The sequence below is a fragment of the Oncorhynchus masou genome, chromosome 15, assembly GCF_036934945.1.
Source record: "Oncorhynchus masou masou isolate Uvic2021 chromosome 15, UVic_Omas_1.1, whole genome shotgun sequence".
NCBI classification, from domain to species: domain Eukaryota; kingdom Metazoa; phylum Chordata; class Actinopteri; order Salmoniformes; family Salmonidae; genus Oncorhynchus; species Oncorhynchus masou.
This window is the reverse complement of record NC_088226.1, coordinates 49,222,788-49,241,871: the sequence shown is the minus strand read 5'-3', so window position 1 is coordinate 49,241,871 and position 19,084 is coordinate 49,222,788. Positions and strand designations below refer to the sequence as shown.

Sequence of the window (19,084 nt, the reverse complement as noted above, 5' to 3'; positions counted from 1 at the left end):
TAGATGTTTAGTCCATGAACAAATTTATGATTTGAGCTGGAACCCATCCAGACACTGAGACACAGAGTCACCGGGAGAAATGGAAAAGTCCTTGCCCAGAGTAGCCTACCCCAAATTCATGGTCACGCGAAGAACTAAAGGGCATGGTTTACTCACTTCTAATCAAGTGAAGACATCATTTTATGTTCAGTCTTTGGCTACAGTCACATTTTGTAAATGTCACTTTATCACAAATAATCTTTAGAAAAGAAAATTCAAGTGTTCTATTTTCACACTCATTAAAGTTTTTTTTAATGCTCTGGTGCCTATGTACAGTATACTATGTATACTTTAGTGGACGCTTTACACGCTTAGTCTGAGACAATGCAAGTTAAAATGACATTTCCAAATGTGATGCTTCTCAGATATAAATATAATTTACTCCTCTCGAGAGATCAGCAGTTATAAAGTGCCTGCGTAAATCATTTTTGGAAACATCCCAAGTACTCACTTTTATAAAGTTATAAAGTCATTTTTTGTAGTTCAGAACTCTCAGTAAGTTGACATAAATGATACATCCACAGTACATCTGGTGTAATGGGCGATCCTGTTGGTATTTTCATTGCCAGTGTGGCCTCTACACTAAAAGTTAAAAGTCACACTTCCCAGTTTAAAGTCGCCACCCCGACATTTACAGTCCTTGGTTGTCCTCAAACTTCTGGAAAGTCTGCTTATGCCCTTATTTTAACAATACCCTACATCATTGTGATTTATTTGACCATGTGAATGCTACTGCAATGCATGCTCAATTAAATTGAGCACTAAAATGATCTTACATACCAGGTTAGGGTTCGTTTTTGACGTAAAGTGTTTCTCCCTGATTATTTAGCTTCTTTGCTTATTTTAGAATTCGTGGGTGTAAGGAAGGGTTTGCGGTCTGGGCAAAAGAAAGCCTGGCCATTGAACAATAATCTGGCCAGCAATGTACCTCGGGGCCATGCAGTGAGACACTGCCATGAGCAAGAAAATGTGTGTTCTAATTTAGGCCCAGCGAGGCGTTCAGTCTTCTCTCTGTGGACTGTTGGCACTCCACTCCATTCAGTTCACCTTTGTTTTGGAGAAAGCTGCTTTCACTGCTGTTCAAAATGCATTCTGTCCATGCCACCAGGGTCAAACCCAGCAGGAGATGCCATGCAACAGTTTATTCTACTTCTCTCAGAGTCCCTGTCCCTGATGGTTTTAATCCATGTTTGTAAGGCTGAGATTTTGTGAACTCATGCATCACTACATCGAAGAAAAGGCTAAGAGCAGGCCATGTTGTTCATGGTCATCTTTGAACTTCTTGAGATGATGCGGTGTACTTTATTGTTCAGATGTCCTTGTATGGTTTTATGATGGGACATAAACCTACTACCTTGAGACATTTTGTATTCAACCCTCCGCAATGTCAGGAAATTACCTCAAATATGGACAAGGCTTTATACCATGTCTTTATCACTCTTTCTGGGAGGATACTTTTTGATTGAATGGCAGGAATAAGTAGTGAATGTATGGGCACTGATGCTCTAAACGATTGAGGCCATATTGCCTTGCAGATCAACTAATCAAACATACTGACACTTTTACTGTACGCCTCAAAGCATACATCCTGTATACAAATGTACAGTGTGCACCATGGTGGGAGAGAGGAAGGAAGAAAACCTGCAGTATTATTAGTGGTTTAGATTTTTTTTGAAAGACCCAGAACCCTCCCACTGGGCACAAACTGGTTGAATTTGTTTCAACATAAAGTACTGTGACGTGGTATGTATGTGGAAAATACATTGGATTTGCAAAAAAGTAATCAACGTAAACTTTTGTTTTGAAGGTGAAATTTCAACCACAGAATTATGTCATCATAGTTACCAATTTTCAACATAGATAAATCTTGTATAAAATATGTTGAATTTGTACCTTTGAAACAACGTCAGATCGTCAACGTTATTTCCACTATCAGAAAAAAAAACAATAGGCTGGGCAGCACCTCCTATTGGAGAGTTGATCTATCTACAACTATCTATTTGGTCTCTCATCCAGGGTTTTAACCAAGTCCAGCTTTGATATTTCTCACTGACTACTACCAATGTGCTATTGTGAGAATGATTATTAAGAGATCTCTAAATAACTAAATAGATTCACTGTTGCTACCAAAGTCATTCCAACGGGTAGGCTTAACAGAGCAAATGTAAGTGTAAAAAATGTAAGTCATATATCATCATTGATACTATTTCGACCTATTTAGAATTTGTGAAGTCATCAACAGCTATTGTTTCAATTCAACCCAGGGCTCAAATAAAATTACACAGTACATATACAGTAGGCCTAGAGTTTAAAGCTTTGGTTGATGTCAAATTGAATCTTCAAGTTAATAATTAATATGTTGGATTCACCTCTCCATTTCAACCAAAAATCTAAGTTAAAGAATAGGACTAAATCAAATCCAGCTTTATTTAAAGTGCATTTGAATGGAGAGGTGAATCCAACATATTAATTATACATTTGTAGACAAACTGGAATTAACGTCCGACTAAGGTGTTAACCAGTGATAGCAGACACCCTCATAGCGCATGTTTTGGCGGTGTCTGAGGTGGAACTGTGTTGGAGGCCTCAAATCGGGGAGCAGCTGCTCTTGCAATCATTGTCACAAAGCCACATCCATCCCACTCACCTTAGCATTTCAAAGTGAAATAATTACGCTCAAATTAAATTAAATAATGACGATTTCTATCAGCCTAATCGAGGTGTAGATGACACATCACCTTCCAGTGTTCCAACTTGTAAACAAGGCTGCATGGGATTTCTGTTAACATGACTCCTTGCAGTCAACGGCAATGTCCCCTTTAGGTATAATGCCAGGAGCCTCTTGTAGTTTTGATAGCTCTAATGCAGTTCCACCTCTGACACTGTCAAAACAACCGCTATGCGGATTTTGGCTAAAGCGGATCTGATTGAATAGAGCCTGAAGTCAGTGGCATTTCAAATGTTCTCCTTCAAATGTTGATATTTGGTTGCGTTGATAGCCAAACACAATTCTATATAGCGTTTGTTAAACAGTAAATAGCCTATTAACCTGTTAACAAATCATAAACCAAAATAAAAGTTAAAGAGTAGGATTAAGCCAGAGGCTCAGATGAAACTAGGGGTGGCAGGTAGCCTAGTGTTTAGAGCGTTGGACTAGTAAACTAAAGGTTGTAAGATCAAATCCCCAAGCTGAATAAAACACAGAAATTAGTTATAAGAAAAGCACAAACATTCAAATTCCCATTACACTAATGTAACAGTTTTTATTCAACCTTAAAACTCATCCATAGCCACATTTTGAGGATACTGTAACTATACAAGTCGTATTACGTAATCATAAAAAGAGTGCATGTGCAAGACAGCTTGCAAAGGTTGCAGGTCTGTGGATATCTTCACAATACAAATATCTGTGCAGAATCTCAAATAGCACTGTTCACCTGCACCGTGTACTTTTAATGTAATCTCAACTGTGATCAAGGTAATTTGGTTGTGCTATTAGATGAAGCATAGTGATAACACATTAAATACAAAATATCTGACATTGTATTCCCATTTGAACTTTGTTGTGCTTTTAACTGTGCGTTTAAATGGTTAAAAGTGCAGTGATAACTAAACCAAAAATCAGACATTGTTTTTCTATTGGAATTTGGTTGTTCTTTTAAAGATGGTTGAAAGCATAGTGATAACACTTTGGGAATTCAACAAACTTCTGGCTGTCTTTTTGAGTGAGTGAATAAATGTTGAAATCTCATTGATCAACGTCTCAACCAAAAATTACCCACATTTCCACATTGAAATGACGTGGTATGCCCAGTGGGCTGTCTTTGAACTCAGTCTGCTCAGTGTCTGGAGGGCTGCTTCTAAAGATCAGTGCTGTTCCTCATTGCCCAAATACGCTTTGTGTTTAAGCATGTAATGGCATAACACAGTGTATCCCTGGAGCGAAGAGTGGCCTTTCAAATGCCACCTTCAAGTAGATATGACCCATGAGGAAGAGTAGCTCACCGTGGCCTGCAGCACCCTCTGCTCTGGCCAGGAAGCATACTACCCTGCATCCCACTGCTGGCTTGCCTCTGAAGCTATGCAGGGTCAGTCCCTAGGAGACCAGATGCTGCTGGAAGTGGTGTTGGAGGGCCAGTAGGGGGAACACTTCCTTCTGGTCTTAAGGTTGAATCCCAGTGCCCCAGGGCAGTGAAGGGGACATTTCCCTCCGTATGGTGCCATCTTTTCAATGGGACGTTAAATGGGTGTCCTGACTCTCTGTGGTCAATAAAGATCCCATGGCACTTGTCGCAAGATTCCCAACCTGGCCCCTATTCCATCGTGGCCACCTAATCACCCCCCTCATTGCTAATTGGCTTATATCTCTCCACCCTGATCGCTGATGATGTAAAGCTGTGATGTGATGTAAAGCGGGGGTTTTACATTACAGGACTAGTGTGTCGCCAGTGATTATGTTCATGTGAGCTCTTGTGTTATTTTAGAGAACTGTGTTTCCATAATAGCTAGACCTGACACTGTGAAGAGCACAATCAACAACCTCTGCATCATCAAGACAGGTTTTTGTGAGGTGTTAACCGTGGAAGGTGTTAACTCATGTTCACAGTTAGTTCACAGTTAGTCATCTAATTTCCAGCTGAAAAGTACAAGTGGCCAGGGCCTTGGCTCCAAGTCAGAGCAGTTCAATTGAGGCCATGGCCCAAAAAGACACTGGGGCCCGACCGTGGAGGTGAAAACACAAAAGTCTGACGCTTTTGAGTAAGAAACTGGGGTAAGTCCTTAGTGGAAAGGCACTATATAAATCCAATTAATTATTTGTATTATTGGCTCTGCATTACCCAGGGCAGGGTGAAGGAAGAGCAGACTGGCTTCAAATATTAACCTGATTCTTACTCCAGTCCATGTACCTATTGCCATGTTAAAGATAGCAGTAAGAGCTGGGAGATGTGGAGACCATCAAGTCAGATCAGAGTATAGGACAGGTAGAGGTTGAGGCCTGCACTGTCAGGTTCTTATCATAGCTCCACTTTTCAGGGTTTTGGATTAGGGGAGTATTGTCTGTGGAATCAACCTGTGAATTTGGCAATAGTGAACTTACAATTTATTATTTTCAGATGTCATTTACATATCTACTCATACAGTGTGTACAGTATAACAGATTTCTTCATGAAGATCTTTAGTGTCATCTAGTGGCATTTGATTCAAATTGCATGTTGTGTCTTTCAAGTATCTTCCACGTCACAAGACTATATGCATGAGAACAAATTATACGGGTAATATATAAAGTTTAATAAACAAGGTTGAGTAAACTGAATCCTTGCCTCATCCATCTCCCCCTATTAACTGTGCATAATGTATAGCTTGACTTATGCAATATGGAAATCAAATGGATTTGCAAGGGTTGGATTTCAGGAAGTAGAATTATACTCCAGAACCCTCTTGGTGTTAACAACATTTTGTGGATCATTGATCAACAAATCATTGAACAACAAATGTGTTCATCACCTGTCAGGTCTAAAAATTGACATTTATTATGCATTATTATTTATTTCTAATCTTCCAAGTACATAATTCAAAGTGTGAACTAGACTCCATTCCAGACGACAAACTCCTATGATGTTGATACATTGTGTAATAATGATGCATCCAGTGAATCTGTCTTTTAGAATGGGTGATTTACTGTAGATAGATGCCTATAGGTAACAGAACACTAACCACATGTCATGTTACCACGCTACAGACAATTGTAAGTCGCTCTGGATAAGAGCGTCTGCTAAATGACTTAAATGTAAATGTTAAATGTAATTCGTTTGAAGCACCATACCTTCTTGTGGGTTGCAAAGCTGATCCAAATGATTGCTGCCAGTATAACAGTGTCCTTTCTGGTGATGGGAATTGCTATGAAGCACACAAGTACAGTATGTTCCCTCTCAATAACTCCTGTTCTCTATGCATGGCAACATTCTCGGAAGAGGGGGGAATGTATTTTTGAAAGTATGGGTTAGAGACGTTGATAATCTACATGCAAACCTCTGGCCTAAGTCAATGGCTAACCTCACAAGATGTACAAACTCTGTTAGTCGGTTATATTTGTTTAAAGAGGGTCATGCGTGCTGGTTATAAAACTATATTTATGCATATTCATGTTAATATATATGTATTTGTTTAGATGTTTGGAGGCCTGAAAATAAGCTGACAATTTCATCTTCAGAGAGGGGGGAGTAGATAGAAGAGATAAAAATATAATTTTCCTAAATGTTAAGTTGCCTCAGGCTGAGAAACTCATTGAAATGCTTCAGCTTAACATTTATATATTTATATATATATATATATATATATATATATATATATATATGCAATAAATCATGTTTCACAGTAGCACGATTTTGCCTTTCATTGAAGTGGCATCATTATCTCTCCTTTCTACAGTTAAGAGTTATCAAAATAACAGAATGATATGAATCAGGAAAAATACCAATGGCGTGTATTTACATTTACAAAAAACCCAGGGCTTTCCAAAACTGTAGATTTGGTGCATTGTAGATACTATATATTGACTGTGTTTGTTGTTTTGTTTCAGTTGATAGCCTTGTGAACTCACACTGGAACACCAAGTTGGAATGGATGTCTAAGGTCTGGGAGAGGACATTGCCACAGAGCTTCCACAGATGCAATTCAAGAAGGGTATAAAGGCCTACTTGTCCATCTGGTTTTGAATTCCTCCCATCACAAGATGATTTCACAGGCCATTTGCTTTCTCACTCTCTGACCATTACCACAACCATAAAAATATAATTTTTCTCTGCCCCTGTAATAGAAAAGGTTCTGATGCGTTCAGGATGCTTACATTGACTAATTAAGTTGATTTCATGGTATTAACCAAACAATCCATTTTGTCTTTCCTCTTTGACAGCTTTGCCAATGGGCTCATGTCTCTGCTTGCATTTGGAATCATTTGTATTGTCTCGTCCTGTGATCCAAGGGTAAGTGCCTCATTATTCATCCCGCTACAGCAAAAATAAAATGAGTCACCCGGTCCTATCACTTCATTTCTAACTGTATATTGGCTATGAATTTGAGCTTGATTGCAGTTTCAAACTATTCACATGAGCTATGTTAATCAAGGGCTCTATTCAATCCGTATCGCGGACGTTCAGCGTTACAGTGGGATTGAAATTTAAAGGCAATGTTCTCGCATTAAAGGAGACTGCTTTCAGGATAAACACTGCAAATCCCTTTACCTAGAGATTTGTGGTGATGTTGGACAAAGTGGTGTCTTTCTCCTTGAACACTGAAGTTGGGTTGTTGTTCATCTTTGTGATGCTGCGAGCCTCCGGATCAGAGGGATTTCAGTAGCCTAATGTTTTATCAGTGATACAGATAACTAGTTCCTACAGGTTCTCATCTCTTCCTCTCCTCCCAGATACCTCACTGTGCCTCTGCCCGTGTGCCAGCGGGTCTTCCAACTCCACTGGATCCTGCCTATTTACTTCCTGTTTGCTGTGGCCTACGATGTCATCCAGAGCATCGTGGAGATAGCTGAGAACAATTTACAACACTCCTCCCAACCTCATGATAATACCTCATGATAAGCTGTAGACCATACTATTTACCAAGAGTTTACATCTATATTTTGCTGGCATTAAGAGCGCCCTCAACAAGCAGTATAGGGCCATAACAAACAAGAAAATGCTTATCCAGAGGCAGCGCTCCTAGTGACCAGTGATTTTAATGCAGGGAAACTGAAATCGTTCTTACCTAATTTATACCTGCATGTCACCAGTGCAACTAATGTATTTTTACCTTTATTTAACTAGGCAAGTCAGTTACGAACAAATTCTTATTTTCAATGACAGCCTAGGAACAGTTAACTGCCTTATTCAGGAGCAGAATGAGAGATTTCACAATCTTTCGGTTACAAGTCCAATACTAACCACTAGGCCACCTGCCGCCCGTAACTACTAAAGGCGAAAGAACTCTAGTTCACCTTTACTCCACACACAGAAACACATACAAAACTCTCCCTCACCCTCCATTTGGCAAATCTGACCATAACACTCTCTATCCTCCTGATTCCTGCTTACAAGCAAAAACTCAAACAGGAAGTACCAGTGATGCGCCCAATACGGAAGTGGTCCGATGAAGCAGATACTAACCTACAGCACAGAATGGAATATGTTCTGGGATTCATCCACAGTGTGGTGCCAAGACAACCTATCCCTAAATGTCAACAAGACAAAGGAGCTGATTGTGGATTATAGGAAACGGAGGAACGAGTGGGGGAACAATGATTCACATTGACGGGGCTATAGTGGAGCGGGTGGAGAGCTTCAAGTTCCTCAGTGTCCATATCACTAAGGATCTATCATTGTTCACGCACACCAATACAGTCGTAAAGAGGGCACGGCAACACCTCATCCCGCCCAGGGGGCAAAAACAATATTTGAGCGGGCGGCAGGTATCTTAGTGCTTAAGAGCGTTAGGCCAGAAACTGAAAGGTTGCTGGTTTGAATCCCCGAGCAGACTAGGTGAAAAATCTGTCAATGTGGCCTTGAGCAAGACACTTAACCCTAATTGCTCCATTGAGAACACCTTGACTGGTTGCACCACTGCTTGGTATGGTATCTGACTACAAGGCGCTACAGAGGTTAGTGCGTACAACCCAGTACATCACTGTGGCCAAGCTCCCTGCCATCCAGGACCTCTATACCAGGCGGTGTCAAAGGAAGGTCTTACAAATTGTCAAAGACTCCATCCACCCAAGTCATAGACTGTTCTCTCTGCTATTGCACGGCAATTGGCACCGATGCAAGTCTGGAACCAACAGGAACTTGAACAGCTTCTACCCCCAAGCCATAAGACTGCTAAATAGTTAGTTAAAGATTTAACCAAACAGCTAGACAGTCTTTATGCATTGATTAACTTTTTTGGGACTCATCACATACTCACATACATACTGCTGCTACTGTTAATCTATTCTTTTGCCTAGTCACTTTAATCCTAGTTATATGTACACATCTACCTCAATTACCCCCTTACCCTACACATTACCTCTGTACTGGTACCCTGTGTATACTGAACAAAAATATAAATGCAAGATTTTACTGAGTTACAGTTCACACAAGGAAATCAGTCAATTGATATAAATTCATTAGTCCCTAATCTATGGATTTCACATGACTGGGCAGCGGCGCCCCTCAAAACTTGAAACAACTGTGGCATTGTGTTGTGTGATAAAACTGCACATTTTAATGGCCTTTCATTGTCCCCAGCACAAGGTTCACCAGTGTAATGATCATGCTGTTTAATCAACTTCTGAATATGCCACATCTGTCAGGTGGATGGATTATCGTGTCAAAGGAGAAATGCTCACTGACAGGGATGTAACCAAATATGTGCACAAAATTGGAAAAATAAGCATATATATATCTTATTTTTGGTTGGTCTTTTATTTCAGCTCATGAAACATGGGACCAACCCTTTACATGTTGCATTTTTATTTTTGTTCAGTATATATAGCAAAGTTACCATGAGTCATTTTGCATTTATTACTACTTTGATTATAGAGTGTTATTACTTTTCCATTATTTCTCTAGTTCCTTTCTCTCTGCATTGTTGGGAAGGACCCGTAAGTAATAATTTCACTGTTAGTCTACACCTGTCATTTACAAAGCATGTGACAAATAAAATTGGCATCAGGGTTATTTCCTACAGTCAACCATTTCATGTACTGTTTGGTTTTCATTTAATTGTTTTCCAATAGCTTTATTGAATTAACAGTAGTCCTGCTGTTAGGGAGTCTTCATAACTATATATTTACAGCTCAATATATGCATTGTTTAACAGCATAACCAGAGCATACAATTATTTTAGTCTATACATCAAATGTACAGACTGGTGCATCACCAAAATTGAAAATAACTGGTATGATGCCACAGCATGTCTGGGATCTCACTATGGAAAAGTTGCCTACGCCTTCTTTCCCTACTAAGAATGATTTCATATTTATGCATCTCACTAGCTTACACATTTGACTTTGGGTTTATATAGAACTTTTAGAATAAACAGATAAACAACCACGGGAAAATGCAATAAAAAATAATATATATTAATATCAAAATATATTTTATTCTGGACTTTTTTCAGATCTGGTTAAAATTACAACAGATCAATGCAATGTAAGGAGAATCTGCAAAAACAAAACTTGAGAAACCAAGGGTGGGGTGTGGGCACTCATGATGCAATGTGGAACCCAAAAAAATATTAAACTGGAACACACAGTACTTGAGTATCCCCAATAATCATACATTTTACTCCTTTAGGCTACAAAGAAATATGAATTACAAAAGTTTTAAAAGAGTACAAAATGTCCAGAGGACATACACATCATAAAAATATGATTAGAATTCAGGTCATGAAAATGAAGGGCAAAGCAGACACGAAGACAGCAGATTTATCATAAAATAAAACCTCAAATACCTTTCCACTGTCATGGACTGTATAATAAATAGTGTCCAGATGGTGCAATCTACTTAGAGTAGACGGTTTATACAGATTTAAAAGGTCTACACTTTGTATAAAATGCAACTTTATGGGACAATTGCAGACCCTGATTAAACCTACTCAAAGACTAAAACATCCTCAATGTTTCCATTGAAAGTGCTTTATAAGACCAGGAGTAGGCTTCATATGGGCCCATGCATCCGGCCCTATGTCTAGCGATATCCTTAAAAAATTAACTGATAAGATATAAGGCTTAAACAAGGGGGACAAGGAATTCTGGCCATCGCAGTTGCTTCTGGATCCTCACAGTTCCATCAAGGCAAAACCTCAATCTGCAATCGTTAAAATTAGAATGGCTTGCTTTGTTTTAAAAACACTACATTTAACTGGATATCTAGAAAGTAATTGGTGAATATTCATATTTGTCCCATTTCAAATGAAATTGTTAAAAAGTCAATCCAAAATGACTTACAGTGCCTTGCAAAAGTATTCATTCCCCTTGGCATTTTTCTTATTTGTTGCATTACAACCTGTAATTTAAATATATATTTATTTGGATTTCATGTAATGGACATACACAAATAGTCCACATTGGTGAAGTGAAATGGAAAAAAAATATATACAAAAAACGTAAAAGTGGTGCGTGCATATGCATTCCCCCCCTTTGCTATGAAGCCTATAAATAAGATCTGGTGCAACCAATTACCTTCAGAATTCGTTAAAGTCCACCTGTGTGCAATCTAAGTGTCACATGATCTGTCACATCATCTCAGTATATATACACCTGTTCTGAAAGGCCAACGAGTCTGCAACACCACTAAGCAAGCGGCACTGTGAAGACCAAGGAGCTCTCCAAACAGGTCAGAGACAATGTTGTGGCGAAGTACAGATCAGGGTTGGGTTATAAAAACATATCAGAAATTTTGAACATCGCACAGAGCACCATTAAATCCAATACTAAAAACTAGAAAGAATATGGCACCACAACAAACCTGCCAAGAGAGGGCCACCCACTAAAACTCAAAGACCAGGCAAGGAGGGCATTAATCAGAGGCAACAAAGAGACCAAAGGAAACCCTGAAGGAGCTGCAAAGCTCCACAACGGCGATTGAAGTGTCTGTCCATAGGACCACTTTAAGCCGTACACTCCACAGCTAGGCTTTACAGAAGGTTGGCCAGAAAAAGAAGAGTGGCCATTGCTTAAAGAAAAAAAATAAGTGTTCGCCAAAAGGCGAGAATCCCCAAACATTTGGAAGAAGGTACTCTAGTCAGATGAGACAAAAATTTATATTTTTGGCCAAACCCAACACCTCATCACCCCAAGAACAATATCCCCACAGTGAAGCATGAGATCATGCTGTGTTTTTCCATCGGCAGAGACTGGGAAACTGGTCAGAATTGAAGGAATGATGGTGGTTGCCAAATACAGGGAAATTCTTGAGGGAAACCCGTTTCAGTCTTCAAAAGATTTGAGACTGGGACAGAGGTTCCCCTTCCAGCAGGACAATGACCCCTAAGCATACTGCTAAAGCAACACTCGAGTGGTTTAAGGGGAAACATTTAAATGTCTTGGAATGGCCTAGTCAAAGCCCAGACCTCAATCCAATTGAGAATCTGTGGTATGACTTAAAGATTGCTGTACACCAGCGGAACCCATCCAACTTGAAGGAGCTGGAGCAGTTTTGCCTTGAAGAATAGGCAAAAATCCCCATGGCTAGATGTGCCAAGCTTATAGAGACATACCCCAAAGTACTTGCAGCTGTAATTGCTGGTTAATAGGTATGAACGCTCAAGTTTAGTTTTTTTGTCTTCTTGTTTGTTTCACAATAAAAAATATTTTGCATCTTCAAAGTGGTAGGCATGTTGTGTAAATCAAATGATAGAAACCCCCCCCAAAAAATATTTTAATTCCAGGTTGTAAGGTAACAAAATAGGAAAAATGCTAAGGGGGGTGAATACTTTCACAAGCCACTGTAACTGTTGATTGCTTACTGACCAGTAGGGGACTTCTCTGCTCACAATGATTTGAAAAGATACATTTACATGAATGTACAATTATACCACACAGTGTTGCATGACTGCTTCAAATTCAGTTAACTTTTAACTACTTAATGTAGTAATGTATATGGTGTATGTTACTCCATGTGATTTCTGATTCCTAGCCCAACACCCAGACTTGCTTTAAGATTCAATTTTTCTACTGAAAACAGCATTGCTTGTTTGTGATCTAAATAACCACTGTCAGTAACTATTGTGGGAAATAATCTACAGGAATAAAAAAAACTTTTCCTTATAAAAATGTAAACCATTTTGAGTAAAACCCTAATGGACGTTTTGTTGTGACAAAAATTATGATAAATCAGCAATATGAAATGTACTTGAAAATAATCAGTAAGAGAAACACATTATCAGCTAAGTAGTCATTAGAAGAATACAAAACTTAAAGCAAGTCTTTCTTTTTGCTATATGTTGTAAAGGGGGCCTCAGTTTCCCCAGTGGTAACACTGTTGTGAAAGGTCCAGTGGACATCAAAGTTCCAATCCTTCACACTAGAGGGGGAGGGGGTCATTAGGTACTGATTTGTCTGCTTCTCTTCCTTAACCGATCCAATACCTGATGTTTCCACATGATAGCTACAGCAGTACAGCTTTGTCCAGGAGGGAATCATGGAATGTTTCTCTAGCGCCATCGATTGTGCACAAACCAACCATAAACATGGCTTTAAAGCATCTAGATGTATAATGCCTCTTCTTTCATGTGCGCCCATGTTCATTTGTACTCATATTATGGTCAGGAGAAACAATGTATTCTTTAGAAAAAATAAATAAAAAAACTACTGCATTTAGATGTCAACAGTAAAAACTACAATTGAAAAAATGACATTTCTTCAAGTCCCGATATTGTTTTGAACCACAAAGCGTACACTACCAAATATGATTTTCTTCAAAGAACAGTTTTGTGAGTGTGTATAAAAAGATGACTCCCCCACTTGTGACCCCAAAAAATATAAACTTAAATATTGAAATAATATAAATGATTTTGTTAAAAACCTAACTGCCGGCCGCTGGATTGGAAAGCCGATATATGTCAGCACACAGAGACTGAACTACCAATAAAGTTAAAACATATTTTTTTTTGTCTTGATGAGCATGGTTTAAAGATCAAAAAGCAAAATAGCTTCCAAATGTTGGTACATATACAGATCTGCTTTTTTTTTCTTCATTTACATTTTTTTGTCTGTGTCCCTTTAATGTCTCTGGTCCTAACGACTTGCTGCACTGAGCGTGTCCTTGCTCCTGAATCTGCTGTGTCGGGGTGCTTGTTTCTGGTCTGTAGTGGCCAGCCATGGTTTAAGCGGGACTAGCAGTACATGAAGCAGGGACAGTCATTTTGGCTATGTACACATTCATTGTCGGTCCATGGCTTCCAACAAGCAGTGTTATTTCCGCAGATCTAATACACAAACCTGAAAAACAAGAAATTGTAGTTTAAGTATATTATTTTGAGATATATATCTCAGAGTGCTAAACTTTTATTTTGGCGATAACACAATAGAAAACATTTAAAAAAACAAAGTATATGAAAATGTTCAAAACATTAGTACGCACAGATCCATCTGATGCACTTGCTCCCACTTTGTCACCTGCTGCATTCCAGCAAACTTCAAAGATCCCCCCTGTCCCCCTGTAACTATGGACTAAAGCGCCAGTCTGTGGAAAGGGAAAAGAAGACATTAGCTCAACAACAACAACGACAGGCACAAGCCAAAGGTTAAACCAGCACTACAGTTTTACGCTGTGCTAACATAATTGCAAAAGTGTTTTCTAATGATCAATTAGCCTTTTAAATGATAAACTTCGATTAGCTAACACAACGTGCCATTGGAACACAGGAATGATGGTTGCTGATAATGGGTCTCTGTACGCCTATGTAGATATTCCATTAAAAATCAGCCATAGCTTGCTTAGTTTAAAACCCATTACCACCGACCTAAGTAACAAAATAGCTAAATAGGTAATATCAGTTCCCTGCAGGGGACGGATAGCCAGGGGATTGATGGTGTCAGACTGTACCTGCGTGTTCCAGATGTGAACACACTTGTCGAAGGAGCCGCTGGCCAGATGCCTGCCGTCTGGGCTGAAGGCCACACTGTAGACAGGCTCCTGGTGTTTGGTTAACGTGTGGATGCAGATGCCTCGGTCCACATCCCACAGCCGCACCGTCGAATCAAAGGACGCGCTGCAAGGAACACAGGAAAAACGGTCATCTATCTGCCTCCCCAGAAGCAAGTACTTGGCTCATAGTCATAGCTCACTTCAAACAAAGCCCCAATACAGCAAGACACAAACTCTTGCAATTCAGAGTTTCAGTTCAGGGCACAAAGACTGTGGCTGGCCCAAAAATAGTGTGGTGATCAGTCCATTTCCCTCGAACAGGGTCACACCGCTGTTATGTCAGTAATGCTGCTCGCAAATCAAAATAATGAATGCCGACACAGAGGGCGCAGCAGTGCTTCTGTTTCAGTACCTGGCAAGCATCAGATTGGCATTGGGGTTGTTGGTTCCAGGACCGGTGGGGCTCCATTTGATAGTGTAGATCTCTTTGCTGTGAGCTTGCAGATCATGAACGCATGTGTCCTGTTTCATACTCCAGATCTAGCATGGTTAAATGACAAAATAATGTTTTACTTGTGATGATCATGCAAAAAAGCTGAATGTTCAGAAAGATAAGAATGTTTGGTTGGTTTTATACTTGGTTTATTTTTCAGGTCGACAATTTGTCGAGTGGTATTCATCACAATTGAAACTAAGAAAAATGATAGAGTGATATAAACAACACATAAATTATTTGAATTTCTGGTACATAATCCAGAGCACAACATTACAAAGTGCACGTGTATTTAATTATATAATTTATTTAACAGGGACAGTAATCAAAAACTCTGACAATACTGGATGTAGCTATAGACAGCTGGTTTTCATTCCTATCTTACCTTCAGCGTCATGTCATCTGAGCAAGAGGCTAGCAGGTTACCGGTTGGATCCCATTTGATTGCATTCACTTCATTCTGGAACGGAGGGGAACAGAGTTATCAGCGCAGACATAGAAAGGGCAAAGTCTCTGACACATAGAAAATGGTGCTTCTATAATGTCTGCAGGAGCAGTGCTACACTGTGGGGTGATGGGGGCGGACTCACTGTGTGTCCTTGGAATGTCTTGATAGGCCTGTCTTGGCCAAGCTTACACACGTGGATGCACATGTCTGTACTGCAGGAGGCAAACGTGTTGTTGCTCTGCCAGTCCACATCCAGAGCAGGTGCTGTTAAGTCACAACAAGAGGAAGAGCGGAAGAAAACGCAATGAATCAACAACATAGAACTCTATGTCTTTTGTCTGTGCTTGACGGAAACTAGGAATGATTCGGCACAAAAATACCCTTGCTGTTTATAGTCACGTAAGTATGTACGGATACATGTCTAATAAGGGTTCATTAAGAGGAAAGAAGCCAATGGATAATTCAACGCACCTGAATGGAACGGGAACTGCTGCTTTGCTTCTCCTGTGTGAGCATCCCATATGATTGTAGTCTGCAGGGAGAAACACACACACATACACACACACAAAGAAAAACATTAAATTAGAACACGCCTAAGAATAACAAGGTTATTTTAGTCCTGACTACCAGAAGAGGTTAATGAGTCATGAAAGCATTTCAAGTCTTGAACTCATAACAAAAATAAAAGCCTGTTTGGGTTCTTACCTTATCTACTCCGGCACTAAGAATAAAGTTTCCTTTTTTGTTCCATTTTAATGCAAAAATGGGACCTTTGTGTTGACCCAGGGTACTTGCAAGATTACCTAGGATTCGAATCATTTATATTAGAGAGGCGAGTGTTTCGGAAACTGACAATATGGCGAGTTGAAAAAGCAGTAAAAAGTGTCACCTCACCATCCTTTGTCCATATCCTGGCAAATCCATCATATGAGCCGGTTGCTAGTAACGTACCCTCACTCTGTCAGGTGGAAAGAGATAAATTGTGTGTAAATAAAATAAAAAGGTTTTAAAGCAAATACATATTGTTAAGCACATCAGCATAGGAACATAATTCTGCTCATTGAAACTTTCCCTTGCAGGGATAAATAATATACAGAGCAAAACAGTAGCAAAGTCAAAGCTCTGAAACATTAAAGCAGTTTCAAGTGACTCCTAACATTCAGAAAAGGAGAAGTGGAAATAAAGTTATGGAATTTGAGGGGTTGTGTTAAGTTATGAGTGAGTGTGGATCCTTGACTCACGTTCCAGTCTAATGATGTGACGTCTTTGTTGCTGGGGACGTCCTGACCTCCCTCCCGTATGCAGTGCCTCAGTACAAGCTGTGTGGAGCTGCTGGTGCTGTTCTCACTCAGGTTCCAGATCCGTGCCGTCGAGTCCCCAGACCTGCAGCGTGGAGGGACAGTCAGCACAGTACAATGAAACACAGCAACACAGAAAGCCCTAGGTCCTCGGTAAATCAGTCTATCAATCAATATATTGACGTAGGATTGCGAAATTCTGTTAACTTTCCCAAAATGCCCTGTTTTTTCCCCCCCAAATCCAGTTTGGAAGATTCTTGGAATAAGAAAGGAATACGCCAGAAATCCAGAATCCTACTGGGACGTTTTCAAGAAAGAAAGAAAGAGAGAGAGAGAGAGAACCTATTGCTCTTTATGGTCATGAGGTCTGGGGTCAGAGACTGCATGCGGAATTCTGCAAAAATATCCTCTGTGTACAACGTAATACACCAAATAATGCATGCAGAGGAGAATTAGGCCGATACCCGCTAATTATCCAAATCCAGAAAAGAGGCATTAAATTCTACAACCACCTAAAAGGAAGCGATTCCCAAACCTTCCATAACAAAGCCATCACCTACAGAGAGATGAACCTGGAGATTAACCTAAACAAGCTGGTCCTGGGGCTCTGTTAACAAACACAAACAGACCCCTAGGACAGCAACACAATTAGACCAAACTAAATAATGAGAAAACAAAATGACAATTACTTGACACATTGGGGAAAAAAAATGTTTGTTTTTTTAAACAGAGCAAACTAGAATGCTATTTGGCCCTAAACAGAGAGTACACAGTGGCAGAATACCTGACCAATGTGACTGACCCAAAATTAAGGAAATATTTGACTATGTACAGACTCAGTGAGCATAGCCGTGCTATTGAGAAAGGCCACCAAAAGCAGACCTGGCTTTCAAGAAAGACAGGCTAATGTGCGCACTAACCACAAAATGAGGTGGAAACTGAGCTGCACTTCCTAACCTCCTGCCAAATGTATGACCATAGAGACTCATATTTCCCTCAGCATACACAGACCCACAAAGAGTTCTAAAACAAATCCAGTTTTGATAAACTCCCATATCTATATTGGGTGAAATACCAGTGTGCAATCACAGCAGCAATATTTGTGCCACATTGCCACAAGAAAAGGGCGACCAGTGAATAACAAACACCATTGTAAATACAACCTATATTTATGTTGATTTATTTTTAACTATTTGGAAATCATTACAAGAATATATATTTAACATATATACAGTGGGGCAAAAAAGTATTTAGACAGCCACCAATTGTGCAAGTTCTCCCACTTAAAAATATGAGAGAGGCCTGTAATTTTCGTCATAGGTACACTTCAAAATTCCAGAAAATCACATTGTAGGATTTTTAATGAATTTATTTGCAAATTATGGTGGAAAATAAGTCTTTGGTCACCTACAAACAAGCAAGATTACTGGCTCTCACAGACCTGTAACTTCTTCTTTAAGAGGCTCCTCTGTCCTCCACTCGTTACCTGTATTAATGGCACCTGTTTGAACTTGTTATTAGTATAAAAGACACCTGTTCACAACCTCAAACAGTCACACTCCAAACTCCACTATGGCCAAGACCAAAGAGCTGTCAAAGGACACCAGAAACTCGTCGTGTTTGGAGGACAAAGAATGCTGAGTTGCATCCAAAGAACACCATACCTACTGTGAAGCATGGGGGTGGAAACATCATGCTTTGGGGCTGTTTTTCTGCAAAGGGACCAGGACGACTGATCCGTGTAAAGGAAAGAATGAATGGGGCCATGTATCGTGAGTTTTTGAGTGAAAACCGCCTTCCATCAGCAAGGGCATTGAAGATGAAACGTGGCTGGGTCTTTCAGCATGACAATGATCCCAAACACACCGCCCGGGCAACGAAGGAGTGGCTTCGTAAGAAGCATTTCAAGGTCCTGGAGTGGCCTAGCCGGTCTCCAGATCTCAACCCCATAGAAAATCTTTGCAGGGAGTTGAAAGTCTGTGTTGCCCAGCAACAGCCCCAAAACATCACTGTTCTAGAGGAGGTCTGCATGGAGGAATGGGCCAAAATACCAGCAACAGTGTGTGAAAACCTTGTGAAGACTTACAGAAAACATTTGACCTCTGTCATTGCCAACAAAGGGTATATAACAAAGTATTGAGATAAAGTTTTGTTATTGACCAAATACTTATTTTCCACCATAATTTGC

General features: G+C 39.8%; 1 protein-coding gene across 3 annotated transcripts in view; it reads right to left on the bottom strand.

Moving 5' to 3' along the window:
- Window positions 1-10,147: 10,147 nt before the first annotated feature.
- LOC135556387 (F-box-like/WD repeat-containing protein TBL1XR1) overlaps window positions 10,148-19,084 on the bottom strand; it is a 49,323-nt gene continuing 40,386 nt past the window's right edge. For all 3 annotated transcript variants that reach the window (XM_064989553.1, XM_064989551.1, XM_064989554.1), the window contains 10 exons: window positions 16,840-16,981; window positions 16,493-16,556; window positions 16,304-16,401; window positions 16,070-16,130; window positions 15,741-15,862; window positions 15,536-15,610; window positions 15,070-15,197; window positions 14,616-14,781; window positions 14,151-14,252; window positions 10,148-14,008 (listed from right to left, as the gene is read on the bottom strand). In XM_064989553.1, the coding sequence (XP_064845625.1) occupies window positions 13,982-14,008; window positions 14,151-14,252; window positions 14,616-14,781; window positions 15,070-15,197; window positions 15,536-15,610; window positions 15,741-15,862; window positions 16,070-16,130; window positions 16,304-16,401; window positions 16,493-16,556; window positions 16,840-16,981 (985 nt within the window). In that variant the 3' untranslated portion in view covers window positions 10,148-13,981. The remainder of the gene's footprint in view (window positions 14,009-14,150; window positions 14,253-14,615; window positions 14,782-15,069; window positions 15,198-15,535; window positions 15,611-15,740; window positions 15,863-16,069; window positions 16,131-16,303; window positions 16,402-16,492; window positions 16,557-16,839; window positions 16,982-19,084) is intronic.